Source organism: Coregonus clupeaformis, chromosome 26 (genome assembly GCF_020615455.1).
Source record: "Coregonus clupeaformis isolate EN_2021a chromosome 26, ASM2061545v1, whole genome shotgun sequence".
In the NCBI taxonomy this organism is placed as follows: domain Eukaryota; kingdom Metazoa; phylum Chordata; class Actinopteri; order Salmoniformes; family Salmonidae; genus Coregonus; species Coregonus clupeaformis.
In genome coordinates this window covers 41166114-41183284 of record NC_059217.1, presented here as the reverse complement: position 1 = coordinate 41183284, position 17171 = coordinate 41166114, and the positions used below count along the sequence as shown (strand labels likewise).

Here is a 17171-nt window from a genome sequence, read left to right as displayed (position 1 = left end):
TAGGGGCTCTTTACTTCTCTATAGAGGCTCTTTACTTCTATAGAGGCTCTTTACTTCTCTATAGAGGCTCTTTACTTCTCTATATAGGCTCTTTACTTCTCTATAACGACTCTTTACCTTCCTATAGAGGCTCTTTACCTCTCGATAGAGGCTCTTTACTTCTCTATAACGACTCTTTACCTCCCTATAGAGGCTCTTTACTTCTCTATAGGGGCTCTTTACTTCTGTATAACAACTCTTTACCTACCTATAGAGGCTCTTTACTTCTCTATAGAGGCTCTTTACTTCTCTAAAGGGGCTCTTTACTTCTCTATAACGACTCTTTACCTCCCTATAGAGGCTCTTTACTTCTCTATAGAGGCTCTTTACTTCTCTATAGGGGCTCTTTACTACTCTGTAGAGGCTCTTTACTTCTCTATAGAGGCTTTTACTTCTCTATAGAGGCTCTTTACTTCTCTATATAGGGCTCTTTACTTCTCTATAGAGGCTTTTTACTTCTCTATAGGGGCTCTTTACTTCTCTATAGAGGCTCTTTACTTCTCTATAGGGGCTTTTCACTTCTCTATAGAGGCTCTTTACTTCTCTATAGGGGCTCTTTACCTCTCAATATAGGCTCTTTACTTCTCTATAGGGGCTCTTTACTTCTCTATAGATGCCCTTTACTTCTCTATAGAGGCGCTTTACTTCTCTATAGGGGCTCTTTACTTCTCTAAAGGGGCTCTTTACTTCTCTATAGAGGCACTTTACTTCTCTATAGAGGCTCTTTCCTTCTCTAAAGGGGCTCTTTACTTCTCTATAGAGGCTCTTTACTTCTCTATAGAGGCTCTTTACTTCTCTATAGAGGGCTCTTTACTACTCTATAGAGGCTCTTTACTTCTCTATAGAGGCTCTTTACTTTTCCATAGGGGCTCTTTACTTCTCTATAGAGGCTCTTTACTTCTATAGAGGCTCTTTACTTCTCTATAGAGGCTCTTTACTTCTCTATATAGGCTCTTTACTTCTCTATAACGACTCTTTACCTTCCTATAGAGGCTCTTTACCTCTCGATAGAGGCTCTTTACTTCTCTATAACGACTCTTTACCTCCCTATAGAGGCTCTTTACTTCTCTATAGGGGCTCTTTACTTCTGTATAACAACTCTTTACCTACCTATAGAGGCTCTTTACTTCTCTATAGAGGCTCTTTACTTCTCTAAAGGGGCTCTTTACTTCTCTATAACGACTCTTTACCTCCCTATAGAGGCTCTTTACTTCTCTATAGAGGCTCTTTACTTCTCTATAGGGGCTCTTTACTACTCTGTAGAGGCTCTTTACTTCTCTAAAGGGGCTCTTTACTTCTCTATAGAGGCTCTTTACTTCTCTATAGAGGCTCTTTACTTCTCTATAGCGACTCTTTACTTCTCTATAGAGGCTCTTTACTTCTCTATATAGGCTCTTTACTACTCTGTAGAGGCTCTTTACTTCTCTATAGGTGCTCTTTACTTCTCTATAGAGGCTCTTTACTTCTCTAAAGGGGCTCTTTACTTCTCTAAAGGGGCTCTTTACTTCTCTAAAGGGGCTCTTTATTTCTATAGAGGCTCTTTACTTCTCTAAAGGGGCTCTTTACTTCTCTAAAGGGGCTCTTTACTTCTATAGAGGCTCTTTACTTCTCTATAGAGGCTATTTACTTCTCTATAGGGGCTCTTTACTTCTATAGAGGCTCTTTACTTCTCTATAGAGACTGTTTACTTCTCTATAGAGGCTCTTTACTTCTCTATATAGGCTCTTTACTACTCTGTAGAGGCTCTTTACTTCTCTATAGGTGCTCTTTACTTCTCTATAGAGGCTCTTTACTTCTCTAAAGGGGCTCTTTACTTCTCTAAAGGGGCTCTTTATTTCTATAGAGGCTCTTTACTTCTCTAAAGGGGCTCTTTACTTCTCTAAAGGGGCTCTTTACTTCTATAGAGGCTCTTTACTTCTCTATAGAGGCTCTTTACTTCTCTATAGAGGCTCTTTACTACTCTGTAGAGCAGGGGTGTCAAACTCATTTTAGCTCAGGGGCCACATGGAGGAAAATCTATTCCCAAGTGGGCCGGACCGGAAAAATCATGGTATATATAACTTAAAAACAACAACTTCAGATTGTTTTCTTTGTTTTAATACGATCAACATACAACATAAAGCTGGAGCCTGAGGACAGTGTGTCCAAAATAGTACAAGCACAACATCACTATTAATCATAAAACACATCAAGTTTATTTGAAAATTCTAAAGAAAAATAACACACAAACACACAATGCCTCAGTGATTAACAGAACTGTTTCTCAGATCACATAACTATATCAGGGTGTCATTTCTCAGGCAGAAATGTAGATACAAATAATGAAATCCTGTTCCCCAAACAAGTGCAAGAACCACAGAGTCAAGAATAGGTTAAATATACAAATAAAATAAAATCAATTAAAAACAATAGCACATCAACATAAAAACATATAAACATAAAGCTGGAGCCTGAGGACAGTGTCCAAAAGCACAACATCACTATTAATCATAAAACACCTCAAGTTATTTGAAAGTTCTGAGGACAAAGAACACACAAACACACAATGCCTCAGTGATTCACAGAAGTATATCACAGATCACAGAACTATATCAGGGTGTCATTTCTCAGGCAGAAATGTAGATAAAAATAATGAAATCCTGTTCCCCAAACAAGTGCAAGAACCACAGAGTCAAGAATAGGTTAAATATACAAATAAAATAAAAACAATTAAAAACAATAGCACATCAACATAAAAACATATAAACATAAATCTGAAAGCGTTGCTCAAACTCCCGTAACAGTCCAGTTATTTTATCTTTGAACCGCTTCATGTCTGCCACATGTTGGGTCGCGCACACATTTTTTCAGACAGGGGAAGTGAGCTGCATCACCACCGGCAAGTTGCGTCTCCCACAATGACAGCTTCAACTTGAAAGAACGTATGCTGTCATAATACTGCGTGACAACTTTGTTGCGCCCTTGCAGCTGTTTGTTCAAGTTATTCAGGTGCTCTGTAAAATCCACCATAAATGCAAGGTCCGGCATCCATTCTGCGGAATGAAATTCTAACACTGGTTTGCCCTTTTCTTCCATGAACTGTTCAATTTCTTGTCGTAAATCAAAGAAACGCCTCAGCACAGCACCTCGGCTTAACCATCTTACCTCAGTGTGGTATGGCAGGCCATAGATGTGGTCTTTCTCTCTGAGAAGGCTGTCAAACTGACGGTGATTCAGGCTTCTGGATCGGATGAAATTAACAGTTTGGATGACCACCTTCATGACGTTATCCATCTTTAATGACTTGCAACACAAAGCCTCCTGGTGCAAAATACAGTGAAAAGTCAAAAAATCACGTCCTCCATTTGCAGATTGCACTTTCTCTCTGAACTTTGTCACAACGCCTGCTTTTTTCCCGATCATTGAGGGCGCACCATCTGTAGCCAGGCTGACAGCGCGACCAGTCCACTCCGACCCTGTCCAGCGCCCGACGAGTCGCGGTAAAATATCAGCTGCTGTCGTTGTATCTGTCATCGGCACGAACTCCACGAACTCCTCGGTGACGGTCAATGTGTCATCAACTCCGCCGGATGAAAAAATGGCCAGTTGTGCAACATCTGTAATGTCCGTGCTTTCATCAATTGCAACCCAAAATGCAATAAATGACTTTACTTTTTTGCTTCAACTGGCTGTCCAAATCCACTGAAAGATCGGAAATCCTGTCTGCAACTGTGTTTCTTGTCAGGCTGATATTTGCAAAAGCCTGCCGCTTTTCAGGGCACACAATCTCCGCTGCCTTCATCATGCATGTTTTTACAAATTCACCCGCACTAAATGGTTTTGAAGCCACTGCGATTTCATTAGCAATGAGGTAGCTAGCTTTCACTGCAGCGTCACTGATGTCTCGGCTGTGAGTAAACACAGACTGCTGTTTCTTCAGACCCGCCAACAGTTCATTCACCTTCTCTCATCTCCGCTGTCCTTGAAAGTTGTCATATTTGTCGGCATGAAGACTCACATAGTGGCGACGAAGGTTATATTCTTTCAGCACTGCAACATGCTCTGAACACACCAAACATACAGCTTTCCCATTCAATTCCGTGATTAAATAGGATGACCATATTTCTTGGAACACTCTGCACTCTGCGTCCACTTTTCTCTTTTTTGACAGAGACATATTGGGGCAATGAGGGTGCCAAAGCACATAATGTTAAAAGTAGAAGCCGTAATAAATATCGCGGGCAAAACAAAGTAGCTCATTGGCTGCACGTGTTGACCTACTTGCTCTGCCCCGGTATAAACAGCTTGCTTAACACAATTGCTATTGCGCCATCCAGTGGACGCAATTGGAACAAAGCAGTTTATTTTATTGAAAAATTGCAGCGCATTTTTATACTTAAAAAAAAAAAAAAAAAATCTTTTTTTTCAAAATCATCTCGCGGGCCGGATTAAACCCGTTTGCGGGCCTGATCCGCCCGCTGGGCCGTCGTTGACACCCCAGCTGTAGAGGCTCTTTACTTCTCTATAGGTGCTCTTTACTTCTCTAAAGGGGCTCTTTACTTCTCTATAGAGGCTCTTTACTTCTCTATAGAGGCTTTTACTTCTCTATAGAGGCTCTTTACTTCTCTATATAGGCTCTTTCCTTCTCTAAAGGGGCTCTTTACTTCTCTAAAGGGGCTCTTTACTTCTCTAAAGGGGCTCTTTACTTCTATAGAGGCTCTTTACTTCTTTAAAGGGGCTCTTTACTTCTCTAAAGGGGGCTCTTTACTTCTATAGAGGCTCTTTACTTCTCTATAGAGGCTATTTACTTCTCTATAGGGGCTCTTTACTTCTATAGAGGCTCTTTACTTCTCTATAGGGGCTCTTTACTTCTCTATAGAGGCTTTACTTCTCTATAGAGGCTCTTTACTTCTCTATAGAGGCTCTTTCCTTCTCTATAGGGGCTCTTTACTTCTCTATAGAGACTCTTTACCTCCCTATAGAGGCTCTTTACTTCTCTATAGAGGCTCTTTACTTCTCTATAGAGGCTCTTTACTTCTCTAAAGGGGCTCTTTACTTCTCTATAGAGGCTTTTTACTTCTCTATAGAGGCTCTTTTACTTCTCTATAGGTGCTCTTTACTTCTCTATAGAGGCTCATTACTTCTCTATAGGGGCTCTTTACTTATCTATAGAGGCTCTTTACTTCTTTATAGGCTCTTTACTTCACTATAGAGGCTCTTTACGTCTCTATAGAGGCTCTTTACTTCTCTATAGAGGATCTTTACTTCTCTAAAGGGGCTCTTTACTTCTCTATAACGACTCTTTACCTCCCTATAGAGGCTCTTTACTTCTCTATAGAGGCTCTTTACTTCTCTATAGGGGCTCTTTACTTCTCTATAGAGGCTTTTACTTCTCTATAGAGGCTCTTTACTTCTCTATATAGGGCTCTTTACTTCTCTATAGAGGCTTTTTACTTCTCTATAGGGGCTCTTTACTTCTCTATAGAGGCTCTTTACTTCTCTATAGGGGCTTTTCACTTCTCTATAGAGGCTCTTTACTTCTCTATAGGGGCTCTTTACCTCTCAATATAGGCTCTTTACTTCTCTGTAGGGACTCTTTACTTCTCTATAGATGCCCTTTACTTCTCTATAGGCGCTTTACTTCTCTATAGGGACTCTTTACTTCTCTAAAGGGCTCTTTACTTCTCTATAGAGGCACTTTACTTCTCTATAGAGGCTCTTTCCTTCTCTAAAGGGAATCTTTACTTCTCTATAGAGGCTCTTTACTTCTCTATAGAGGCTCTTTACTACTCTTTAGAGGCTCTTTACTTCTCTATAGAGGCTCTTTACTTTTCCATAGGGGCTCTTTACTTCTCTATAGAGGCTCTTTACTTCTATAGAGGCTCTTTACTTCTCTATAGAGGCTCTTTACTTCTCTATATAGGCTCTTTACTTCTCTATAATGACTCTTTTACCTTCCTATAGAGGCTCTTTACCTCTCGATAGAGGCTCTTTACTTCTCTATAACGACTCTTTACCTCCCTATAGAGGTCTCTTTACTTCTCTATAGGGGCTCTTTCACTTCTGTATAACAACTCTTTACCTACCTATAGAGGCTCTTTGCTTCTCTATGAGGCTCTTTACTTCTCTAAAGGGGCTCTTTACTTCTCTATAATGACTCTTTACCTCCCTATAGAGGCTCTTTACTTCTCTATAGAGGCTCTTTACTTCTCTATGGGGCTCTTTACTACTCTGTAGAGGCTCTTTACTTCTCCTAAAGGGGCTCTTTACTTCTCTATAGAGGCTCTACTTCTCTATAGAGGCTCTTTACTTCTCTATTGCGACTCTTTACTTCTCTATAGAGGCTCTTTACTTCTCTATATAGGCTCTTTACTACTCTGTAGAGGCTCTTTACTTCTCTATAGGTGCTCTTTACTTCTCTAAAGGGGCTCTTTACTTCTCTAAAGGGGCTCTTTACTTCTATAGAGGCTCTTTACTTCTCTAAAGGGGCTCTTTACTTCTCTAAAGGGGCTCTTTACTTCTATAGAGGCTCTTTACTTCTCTATAGAGGCTATTTACTTCTCTATAGGGGCTCTTTACTTCTATAGAGGCTCTTTACTTCTCTATAGAGACTGTTTACTTCTCTATAGAGGCTCTTTACTTCTCTATAGAGGCTCTTTACTACTCTGTAGAGGCTCTTTACTTCTCTAAAGGGGCTCTTTACTTCTCTATAGAGGCTCTTTACTTCTCTATAGAGGCTCTTTACTTCTCTATAGCGACTCTTTACTTCTCTAAAGGGGCTCTTTACTTCTCTATAGAGGCTCTTTACTTCTCTATAGAGGCTCTTTACTTCTCTATAGCGACTCTTTACTTCTCTATAGAGGCTCTTTACTTCTCTATATAGGCTCTTTACTACTCTGTAGAGGCTCTTTACTTCTCTATAGAGGCTCTTTACTTCTCTATAGAGGCTCTTTACTTCTCTATAGGGGCTCTTTACTTCTCTATAGAGACTCTTTACCTCCCTATAGAGGCTCTTTACTTCTCTATAGAGGCTCTTTACTTCTCTATAGAGGCTCTTTACTTCTCTAAAGGGGCTCTTTACTTCTCTATAGAGGCTCTTTACTTCTCTATAGAGGCTCTTTACTTCTCTAATGGGGCTCTTTACTTCTCTATAGAGGCTCTTTACTTCTCTAAAGGGGCTCTTTACTTCTCTAAAGGGGCTATTTACTTCTCTAAAGGGGCTCTTTACTTCTATAGAGGCTCTTTACTTCTCTAAAGGGGCTCTTTACTTCTCTAAAGGGGCTCTTTACTTCTATAGAGGCTCTTTACTTGTCTATAGAGGCTCTTTACTTCTCTATAGGGGCTCTTTACTTCTATAGAGGCTCTTTACTTCTCTATAGGGGCTCTTTACTTCTCTATAGAGGCTTTTACTTCTCTATAGAGGCTCTTTACTTCTCTATAGAGGCTCTTTACTTCTCTATAGGGGCTCTTTACTTCTCTATAGAGACTCTTTACCTCCCTATAGAGGCTCTTTACTTCTCTATAGATGCTCTTTACTTCTCTATAGAGGCTCTTTACTTCTCTAAAGAGGCTCTTTACTTCTCTATAGAGGCTTTTTACTTCTCTATAGGGGCTCGTTACTTATCTATAGAGGCTCTTTACTTCTCTATAGATACTTTTTACTTCTCTATAGGGGCTCTTTACTTCTCTATAGATGCTCTTTACTTCTCTATAAAGGCTTTTTCTTCTCTATAGGGGTTCTTTACTTCTCTATAGAGGCTCTACTTCTCTATAGACGCTCTTTACTTCTCTATAAAGGCTTTTTCTTCTCTATAGGGGTTCTTTACTTCTCTATAGGGGCTCTTTACTTCTCTATAGGGGCTCTTTACTTCTCTATAGAGGCTCTTTACTTCTCTATAGAGGCTCTTTACTTCTCTATACCGAGTCTTTACCTCCCTATAGAGGCTATTTACTTCTCTATAGAGGCTTTTTACTTCTCTGTAGAGGCTCTTTACTTCTTTATATAGGCTTTTTACTACTCTATAGAGGCTCTTTACTTCTCTATACCGAGTCTTTACCTCCCTATAGAGGCTATTTACTTCTCTATAGAGGCTTTTTACTTCTCTATAGGGGCTCTTTACTTCTCTATAGAGGCTCTTTACTTCTTTATAGATGCTCTTTACTTCTTTATAGAGCCTCTTTACTGAGTTGGTCCCATGGGGGCTGTTTCTCAGAGAGGGCTGATGCTCCACCGCAGAGCTTACTTTCAAAGCCACCACCATTCATAGTGAGATCCTCCTCTAATAGACTTATTCACATTCCGCCCAAGATTGCACATTTTCAACAAGAGGCTGGTTTTAAAATTCATATAACGAGAGATGAGCATCCAATTCTATTCTAACCGTGAAACATCCTGCAATTGTGTGTGTGTGTGCTTATTCATGGTGTGTCAAACTATTGGATATTTTTCATTATGTTTAAAGAGGGTAGGCATCTGTGTTTTTCTTCCCCTGTCCACACTGAGAAAATATTTCTCTGTAATCTCCTCTGTCTCTCAGGATCTTACTGGAGTTGCAGTGGTTTCCTCTTCCTGCTCTCACTCAGAGCCAGCAGGGTGTCTCACAAACATGTTTTACAGGTTGACTTCCCAGTGATCCAGCGGGATATCTCACCACCAGCGCCTGCTATGTGGCAGTCCTTGTGATGGAGGGAAAGGAGGTGTAGTGAGCAAAAGTGTGTGTGTGTGTGTGGGGTAGTCTGTAAAAGTATAAATGTCCTTGTCTCAGCAGGCCTCAGCTCTCCACCAGCCAACATCACCACTCCCAGCATCGTCACTCCCATCGTCAACAGCTTCACGGGTATCCCCCACCATCAGCCCAACGGACATCCCACCGTGGAGACCATGTACACCAATGGTCTCTCGCCCTACACCACCCAGAGCCCCACCGCCGCAGACACCCTCCAGCAAGCCTTCACCGGAGTACAGCAATACACAGGTATTGTACACAGGATACACATCTAGAAGTAGAGCAATACAGAGTACAGGTACTGTGCATGCTGGCCTGAGCCCTTAAGCCCTGGCCCAGACTGAGAGCGATGTGCACTAATATGGTGCAGGAGTAAAATCAGGGACGTTTTTGTGTACCATGGAAATCAATGCCTTCCAAGCAGCAGAATGGCTACTGTATCTTTATAAGTTCATGTTATTTTGCAATGCAACATTGAGTGACAAAACTACATAACTGACAGCATACACACAGCATAACTGACCGAAAACAAGAGAGATACTGTATTAAGTGGTATAGAGATCTATACGAGATATACCAATACAAAATTGTGTGCATGAACCTTTGTGTGTGTGTGTGTGTGTGTGTGTGTGTGTGTGTGTGTGTGTGTGTGTGTGTGTGTGTGTGTGTGTGTGTGTGTGTGTGTATTACAGCTATCTACCCAGCAGGCACACTGACTCCCATAGGCCAGACTCTTCCTCAGCCATCACAGGGCATCCAGCAGCAGCAACAGAGAGAAGGTGAGGGTGAGAGAACAATATTGATATTTTACAATGCTATTATAAATATTCACTTTTATTGCTTTATTGTCATATTGCTATATTGCATTTTACAGGTTTAAGAGTATTATGTTAAATACAAATGCATTTCATATTTTGGTATTACACTTTCCTAGTAATATTGTCTAGGTGTTATAATGCAGTGATTAAATGTTCCCATTTTGGAAATAAAAGTGTTACATAGTACTGTGTACGCATAATGGTATTATCTGGGGCAAAGATAAAGTAATCAATCATCATCATCTGCATGTGATGCAGTCTTGACTTTGACTTTAACCTTTACCTAAATGTAGACTACATGGAGATTACATTTGACCATCTAATGGCTGATTGCATTGTGTAATCCATTGACTGTGTTCAAACACATGTATTGTCACATCCCAATCTGCTTAGTTGATTATGATGACAACCGTGTGTAATGTATTGTCATTTTGGATTCACTATTTCTAAATCATTACCAGTCTGTTTTTCCTCAAATACAGTGCCTTCGGAAAGTATTCAGGCCCCTTGACTTTTTCAATATTTAGTTACGTTACAGCCTTATTCTGAAATTGATTACATTCCTTTTTTTCCTCATCAATCTACTCACAATACCCCATAATGACAAAACGAAAACAGGTTTTTAGAAATTGTATCAAATTTATAAAATAAAACAGAAATACCTTATTTACTTAAGTATTCAGACCCTTTGCTATGAGACTCAAAATTGAGCTCAGATGCATCCTGTTTCCATTGATCATCCTTCAGATGTTTCAACAACTTCATTGGAGTCCACCAGTGGTACATTCAATTGATTGGACATGATTTGGAAAGGCACACACCGGTCTATATAAGGTCCCACAGTTGACAGTGCATGTCAGAGCAAAAATAAAGCCATGAGGTCGAAGGAATTGTCCGTAGAGCTCTGAGACAGGATTGTGTCGAGGCACAGATCTGGGGAAGGGTACCAACAATTTCTGCAGCATTGAAGGTCCCCAAGAACACAGTGGCCTCCATCATTCTTAAATGGAAGAAGTTTGGAACCACCAAGACTCTTCCTAGAGCTGGCCCCCCGGCCAAACTGAGGGGTAAAGGGCATTGGTTAGGGAGGTGACCAAGAACCCGATGGTCACTCTGACAGAGCTCCAGAGTTCCTCTGTTGAGATGGGAGACCCTTCCAGAAGGATAACCATCTCTGCAGCACTCCACCAATCAGGTCTTTATGGTAGAGTGGCCAGACGGAAGCCACTCCTCAGTAAAAGGCACATGACATCCCGCTTGGAGTTTGCCAAAAGGCACCTAAAGGACTCTGACCATGAGAAACAAGATTCTCTGCTCTGATGAAACCAAGATGTACCTTTTTGGCCTGAATGCCAAGCGTCATGTCTGGAGGAAACCTGGCACCATCCCTACGGTGAAGCATGGTGGTGGCAGCATCATGCTGTGGGGATGTTTTTCTCACTGCAGGGACTGGGAGACTAGTCAGGATCGAGGGAAAGATGAACGGAGCAAAGTACAGAGAGACCCTTGATGAAAACCTGCTCCAGAGCGCTCATGACCTCAGACTGGGGCGAATGTTCACCTTCCAACAGGACAACGACCATAAGCACACTGCCATGACCACGCAGGAGTGGCTTCGGGATAAGTCTCTGAATGTCCTTGAGTGGCCCAGCCAGAGCCCGGACTTGAACCAGATCGAACATCTATGGAGAGACCAGAAAATAGCTGTGCAGCAACGCTCCCCATCCAACCTGACAGAGCTTGAGAGGATCTGCAGAGAAGAATGGGAGAAACTCCCCAAATACACATGTGCCAAGCTTGTAGCGTCATACCCAAGAAGACTTGAGGCCGTAATTGCTGCCAAAGGTGCTTCAACAAAATACTGAGTAAAGGTTCTGAATACTTATGGGTTTTTGCAAAAAAAAATGCACACCTGTTTTTGCTTTGTCATTATGGGGCATTGTGTGTAGATTGATGAGGGAAAAAAGCAATTTAATCAATTTTAGAATAAGGCTGTAACGTAACAAAATGTGGAAAAAGTCAAGGGGTCTGAATACTTTCCGAACGCACTGTAAATATGCATATATTATTATTATGTACAGTTGTGGTCAAAAGTTTTGAGAATGACACAATTATTGGTCTTCACAAAGTTTGCTGCTTCAGTGTTTTTAGATATTTTTGTGAGATGTTACTTTGGTATACTGAAGTATAATTACAAGCATTCCATAAGTGTAAAAGGCATTTATTGACAATTACATTAAGTTTATGCAAAGAGTCAATATTTGCAGTGTTGACCCTTCTTTTTTAAGACCTCTGCAATCCGCCCTGGCATGCTGTCAATTAACATCTGGGCCACATCCTGACTGATGGCAGCCCATTCTTGCATAATCAATGCTTGGAGTTTGTCAGAATTTGTGGGTTTTTGTTTGTCTACCCGCCTCTTGAGGATTGACCACAAATTCTAAAATGGGATTAAGGTCTGGGGAGTTTCCTGGCCATGGACCCAAAATGTCGATGTTTTGTTCCCCGAGCCACTTAGTTATCACTTTTGCCTTATGGCAAGGTGCTCCATCATGCTGGAAAAGGCATTGTTCGTCATCAAACTGTTCTTGGATGGTTGGGAGAAGTTGCTCTCGGAGGATGTGTTGGTACCATTCTTTGTTCATGGCTGTGTTCTTAGGCAAAATTGTGAGTGAGCCCACTCCCTTGGCTGAGAAGCAACCCCACACATGAATGGTCTCAGGATACTTTACTGTTGGCATGACACAGGACTGATGGTAGCGCTCACCTTGTCTTCTCCGGACAAGCTTTTTTCCGGATGCACCAAACAATCGGAAAGGGTATTCATCAGAGAAAATGACTTTACCCCAGTCCTCAGCAGTCCAAACCCCTTACCTTTTGCAGAATATCAGTCTGTCCCTGATGTTTTTCCTGTAGAGAAGTGGCTTCCTCGCTGCCCTTTTTGACACCAGGCCATCCTCCAAAAGTCTTTGTCTCACTGTGCGTGCAGATGCACTCACAACTGCCTGCTGCCATTCCTGAGCAAGCTCTGCACTGGTGGTGCCCCGATCCCGCAGCTGAATCAACTTTAGGAGACAGTCCTGGCGCTTGCTGGACTTTCTTGGGCGCCCTGACGCCTTCTTCTCAACAATTGAACCTTTCTCCTTGAAGTTCTTGATGATCCGATAAATGGTTGATTTAGGTGCAATCTTACTAGCAGCAATATCCTTGCCTGTGAAGCCCTTTTTGTGCAAAGCGATGATGACGGCACGTGTTTCCTTGCAGGTAACCATGGTTAACAGAGGAAGAACAATGATTTCAAGCACCACCCTCCTTTTAAAGCTTCCAGTCTGTTATTGTAACTCAATCAGCATGAAAGAGTGATCTCCAGCCTTGTCCTCGTCAACACTCTCACCTGTGTTAACGAGAGAATCACTGACATGATGGCAGCTGGTCCTTTTGTGGCAGGGCTGAAATGCAGTGGAAATGTTTTTTTTTGTGATTAAGTTCATTTTCATGGCAAAGAGGGACTTTGCAATTAATTGCAATTCATCTGATCACTCTTCATAACATTCTGGAGTATATGCAAATTGCCATCATAAAAACTGAGGCAGCAAACTCTGTGAAAATTAATATTTGTGTCATTCTCAAAACTTTTGACCACGACTGTAGGCCTTTGTCTTGATTTAATAGTCTGATTTCGAACATTGTTTGACTAGATTAGATGCTTGAATGACGGCTTAATGCTGCCTCTGAACATCTCCATAAAAACAAATCATCAAGTCGCCACCTCAGTGATGTCATGGCGCCACACCATGCAAAATGAAATCAAAGATGGAAAATGCACAATTTGTATTGGTGGTGGTAAACACAGTGTTGTTGTTATTTATAGATACTGTTACAGAACACCTAACAAATGTATTTCTTTGCCACTCCATTAGTTGTGCTCCTCAGATCTGGTCCCTGACCAAATCAGACGCAACGGGTCTGCAGGCAGTGATAAATAAAGCAGTAAATAGGTCTGATTGTGGTTTCCATGGTTTATGTGTGTTCGCAGGGCCCGAGGGCTGTAACCTGTTCATCTACCACCTGCCACAGGAGTTTGGAGATAATGAACTCATGCAGATGTTTCTACCTTTCGGGAGCGTCATCTCCTCCAAGGTCTTCATGGACCGAGCCACCAACCAGAGCAAATGTTTCGGTGAGTTTTTGCGATGTAGAGTAGTTTTATAGCACAGGAGGTTGGTGGCACCTTAATTGGGGAGAACGGGCTCGTGGTAATGGCTGGAGCGGAATTATTAGAATGGTATCAAATACGCCAAACACATGGTTTCCATGTGTTTTATGCCATTCCATTCGCTCAGTTCCAGCCATTATTGTGAGCCGTCCTCCCCTCAGCAACCTCCACTGTTTTATAGGTGGTTATATAGTGGTGGTCTATGTTTGATCTGTCGACCAATCAATTAAAGACAGTTTCATGTATCGCAAACAAGGCAATGATAGTATGATTCCTGTGCTATTTCAACAAAAGTAAACTTTTACATTAAACAAATTGGTAGCCTATAATCCCCTTGTTATCTCAGTGGGGATGTCCTCAGAGCTTGAAAAGCTTTTAGCTATCTGTTCACAACGAAGCTAGGGAATAGCATGTATGTAGCCACAGCATCCAGATCACCGCTCTGTAACCCCAATACCTGTCAATACCCAGGGTGCACTGGGGCTGATTCACACCCCAACCTGGCTCTGGTCCCACTTGGCACTGGTCTTACTTGGCTCCATAGACCAGACCTGCATTTGGGCTTGAAAAAAAAAGTATGGATGAAGGGAGGGGAGAGAAAAAATTAGGCAAAGGACAATTATAGATCAGCGTTTGTTTTCACTTCAGGGAGCTGCACATCCCTGGGTAAAATTGATTGCTGCCCTGCTCTCAGGGCGGACTTAATGACATATGCATTCATAAAAGAAGACCTATTTGCAGTATTGACTAATACACTATGTATTTACAACATAATGTTAGGTCTGGTGACAGGACTGCTTTGTAGGGTAATTAATCTAGAAAGCAGGGAGAGGGTTAAACCCAGGCTGATGGTGCAGGTGACATGGAGAGCTCACCTTAAAGGAGGTTTAAGTCCACATCCTTCCCTGTTATCTGTGGCACGGCCGGCCCGGGGCCCTCCTTTCATCCTCTCCTCCTCCCTCTCTCCCCCCTAACCCTTCTCCCTAATGGGGCAGCATAGGCAGACACTTCACCTCCCAGGTGGCAGGAGACCTGGGGAGGCTCCTGCTGTTTTTCATGGGTCATCGACTGTTCCTAATGACACTCTAGACACTGGGGAGTGCATCAACCGGAGCTACACTCCACTAGTTTCTGGTCACTGACTTTCAAGGCTTTCTTTTTTACACTTGATGGAAACAGGATGCTCAGCATGAGTTTGGGCTTGAGTGTCTGGGGCCGTACGCATGTGCTTCTGCGTCGGCCTGTCTCTCCGTGTTCATCTGTGTGGGCTCTGCTTTGCTGTGCAAGTGGCAGAGCCATAAATGCATGCTCATTGATATATATTCAAGGGTGTTTGAGAGTGTTTGCACAAAGCTACATCGAGAAGCAAAATTGTTCAAATGACAGAAATGGTTATATATTGTTCAATATTGTTCAACATTACTTTGGTTCCCATCAAAATAAGCACTTTGATATATGAAATAGTCAAAGCATAATGGTATTAGATTGAGCAAGGGCATTGTCTGAAATCCTTTCTCTGTTTCCTCATAATTCAATCATAATTTGGCTACATTTTCGTATAATATGGTTTTGGTTTTTAGGTTTATACACTTTGTGTCTTTTTTCCTAGGGTTTGTGAGCTTCGACAACCCAGCTAGCGCGCAGGCAGCTATTCAAGCCATGAATGGCTTTCAGATTGGAATGAAGAGGTTGAAAGTCCAGTTAAAACGACCAAAGGATGCCAGCCGTCCTTACTGACACAACCTAGCCATCAGTATTCACTGCAACAGCACAGGTAAGCCCAGTGGACTTTCTTATAGACTCAGACTGATAGAATGCCTGTCAACTAGAAATGGGAAAATCTATCATCATGATAGACAAAGATTGATTGAATTGCAAATGTGGGCTGGCTTTCTCCAAACCATCACACTGATATAATGGGCATAATTGAATAATTACAAATAACTGTAAAATCTATACATCAAAAAATGTCATCTACATTTCAAAATAACTTCAAAACAAAGTAAGCTAGATCTAAACATGGTTTGATATTTGTCTTCTAGGTTTTGAGAAAACTGAAGATATCTTGGAGGAGTTCAACTTTTTTCTTTGAAAACAACAAAAAAATGTTTTAAAAAACATCAACACAAGGAATTTTTGAAGACATATCAGCATTTACTTATGAAGAAGACGTAGGCTACTGCAGCGATAGAAGGAGGTGTGGAGTTAGCAGAAACTACACCGAAGGACTTCAACAACAACGCAACAAACCATACAGTGCAAGACAGACTAGAGAAGTAGAAAACTCAAAAAAGATGTGAAACTCTTAACAACAGAACTTTTCTTGTTGAGACTTGAATTGTTAATTAAGCAACAAACAAACAAAAAGCAGCAACAACAAATAGATTTATATATACGTATTATATACACACACACATATATATATATATATATATATATATATATATATATATATATATATATATATATATATATATATATATATAAAGAAAGAGGCGCTTGTGGCTTTTACTATACTGGACAAATGAGGGTTAAAAGTGGTAAAAAGAAGCTATTCTGTCCCACTGATGGACTTTCTCTTTCCCTCTTTCTCTGATTCTCTCTCTGTCTCTCAGCAAGCGCAGAACTATGACTTTCTGGGGTCACTGAGGTTTCCATTAGCTACAGTACAACTGAAAATATTTCACCCCTAAGGGACCAAAGGACCAAACATTTGTATTGTTCTCAATGGTAATATATAGTATTATTGATTCTAATACTGGAAACTACAACTAATAATGTTACAACTTAAAACTTAAGAAGAAACTTACTAGCTTCCGGTTGGAGGAGGAAAAGGGGTTTTGGTTTATTTTCCATTTACATTATTGCTACTGGGTTTGAGGATATTTAAACAAAATATAAAAATATAAAAAAATATTTTAAAAGCTATACAATTTTAGTGGACGTAGAATATGTGATTAGAGATTGTTTTTCGGGCATGTTCAGATTTACTTTTAGCAGTCATCCTTCACCCATTACATTCCAAATCTGCATTTTAATTTTCGACATATCTCTCTCTACTACCTTCTCTGTGTTGGAGCAATAAGGCAACTCTGAGTAGATGCTCATGAAGCTCAACACGGTAGTGCCAAAAGATATCCCGTAAATTGTGTCAAACCAAACATTCAATACATACAGTGTATTGAGCAATGTCTTCAATCGTCTGCTGTTTCTAGTCCCCTGTCAGTGCACTGCAGTCCATCGTGATGTATTATCATTGTAGATCCCCATCTTTTTCATTGCAGAAAAAGGCATCCGTGTCAGGAAAAAGCGAGGCAGCATCATTAAAGCACTGACAATACAGTTAATCTGACCACTAAGCACAGCGGTAAAAGTGTCACCCAGTAGTGTGGA

At 41.1% G+C, this 17171-nt stretch overlaps 1 protein-coding gene across 12 annotated transcripts in view; it reads left to right on the top strand.

Annotated features, from left to right (window-relative positions):
- Nucleotides 1-16182, top strand: part of LOC121540372 (CUGBP Elav-like family member 5) — a 343612-nt gene extending 327430 nt beyond the window's left edge. For 8 of the 12 annotated variants that reach the window (XM_041849210.2, XM_041849208.2, XM_041849202.2 and 5 more), the window contains 5 exons: nucleotides 8787-8993; nucleotides 9437-9529; nucleotides 13599-13742; nucleotides 15388-15552; nucleotides 15821-16182. In XM_041849210.2, coding sequence (XP_041705144.1) covers nucleotides 8787-8993; nucleotides 9437-9529; nucleotides 13599-13742; nucleotides 15388-15515 — 572 coding nt within the window. In that variant the 3' untranslated portion in view covers nucleotides 15516-15552; nucleotides 15821-16182. Of the gene's footprint in view, nucleotides 1-8783; nucleotides 8994-9436; nucleotides 9530-13598; nucleotides 13743-15387; nucleotides 15553-15820 lie in introns of all 12 variants that reach the window. The other 4 variants (XM_041849213.2, XM_041849203.2, XM_041849212.2 and 1 more) reach the window with 3 other exon arrangements.
- The last annotated feature ends 989 nt before the right edge of the window (nucleotides 16183-17171 follow it).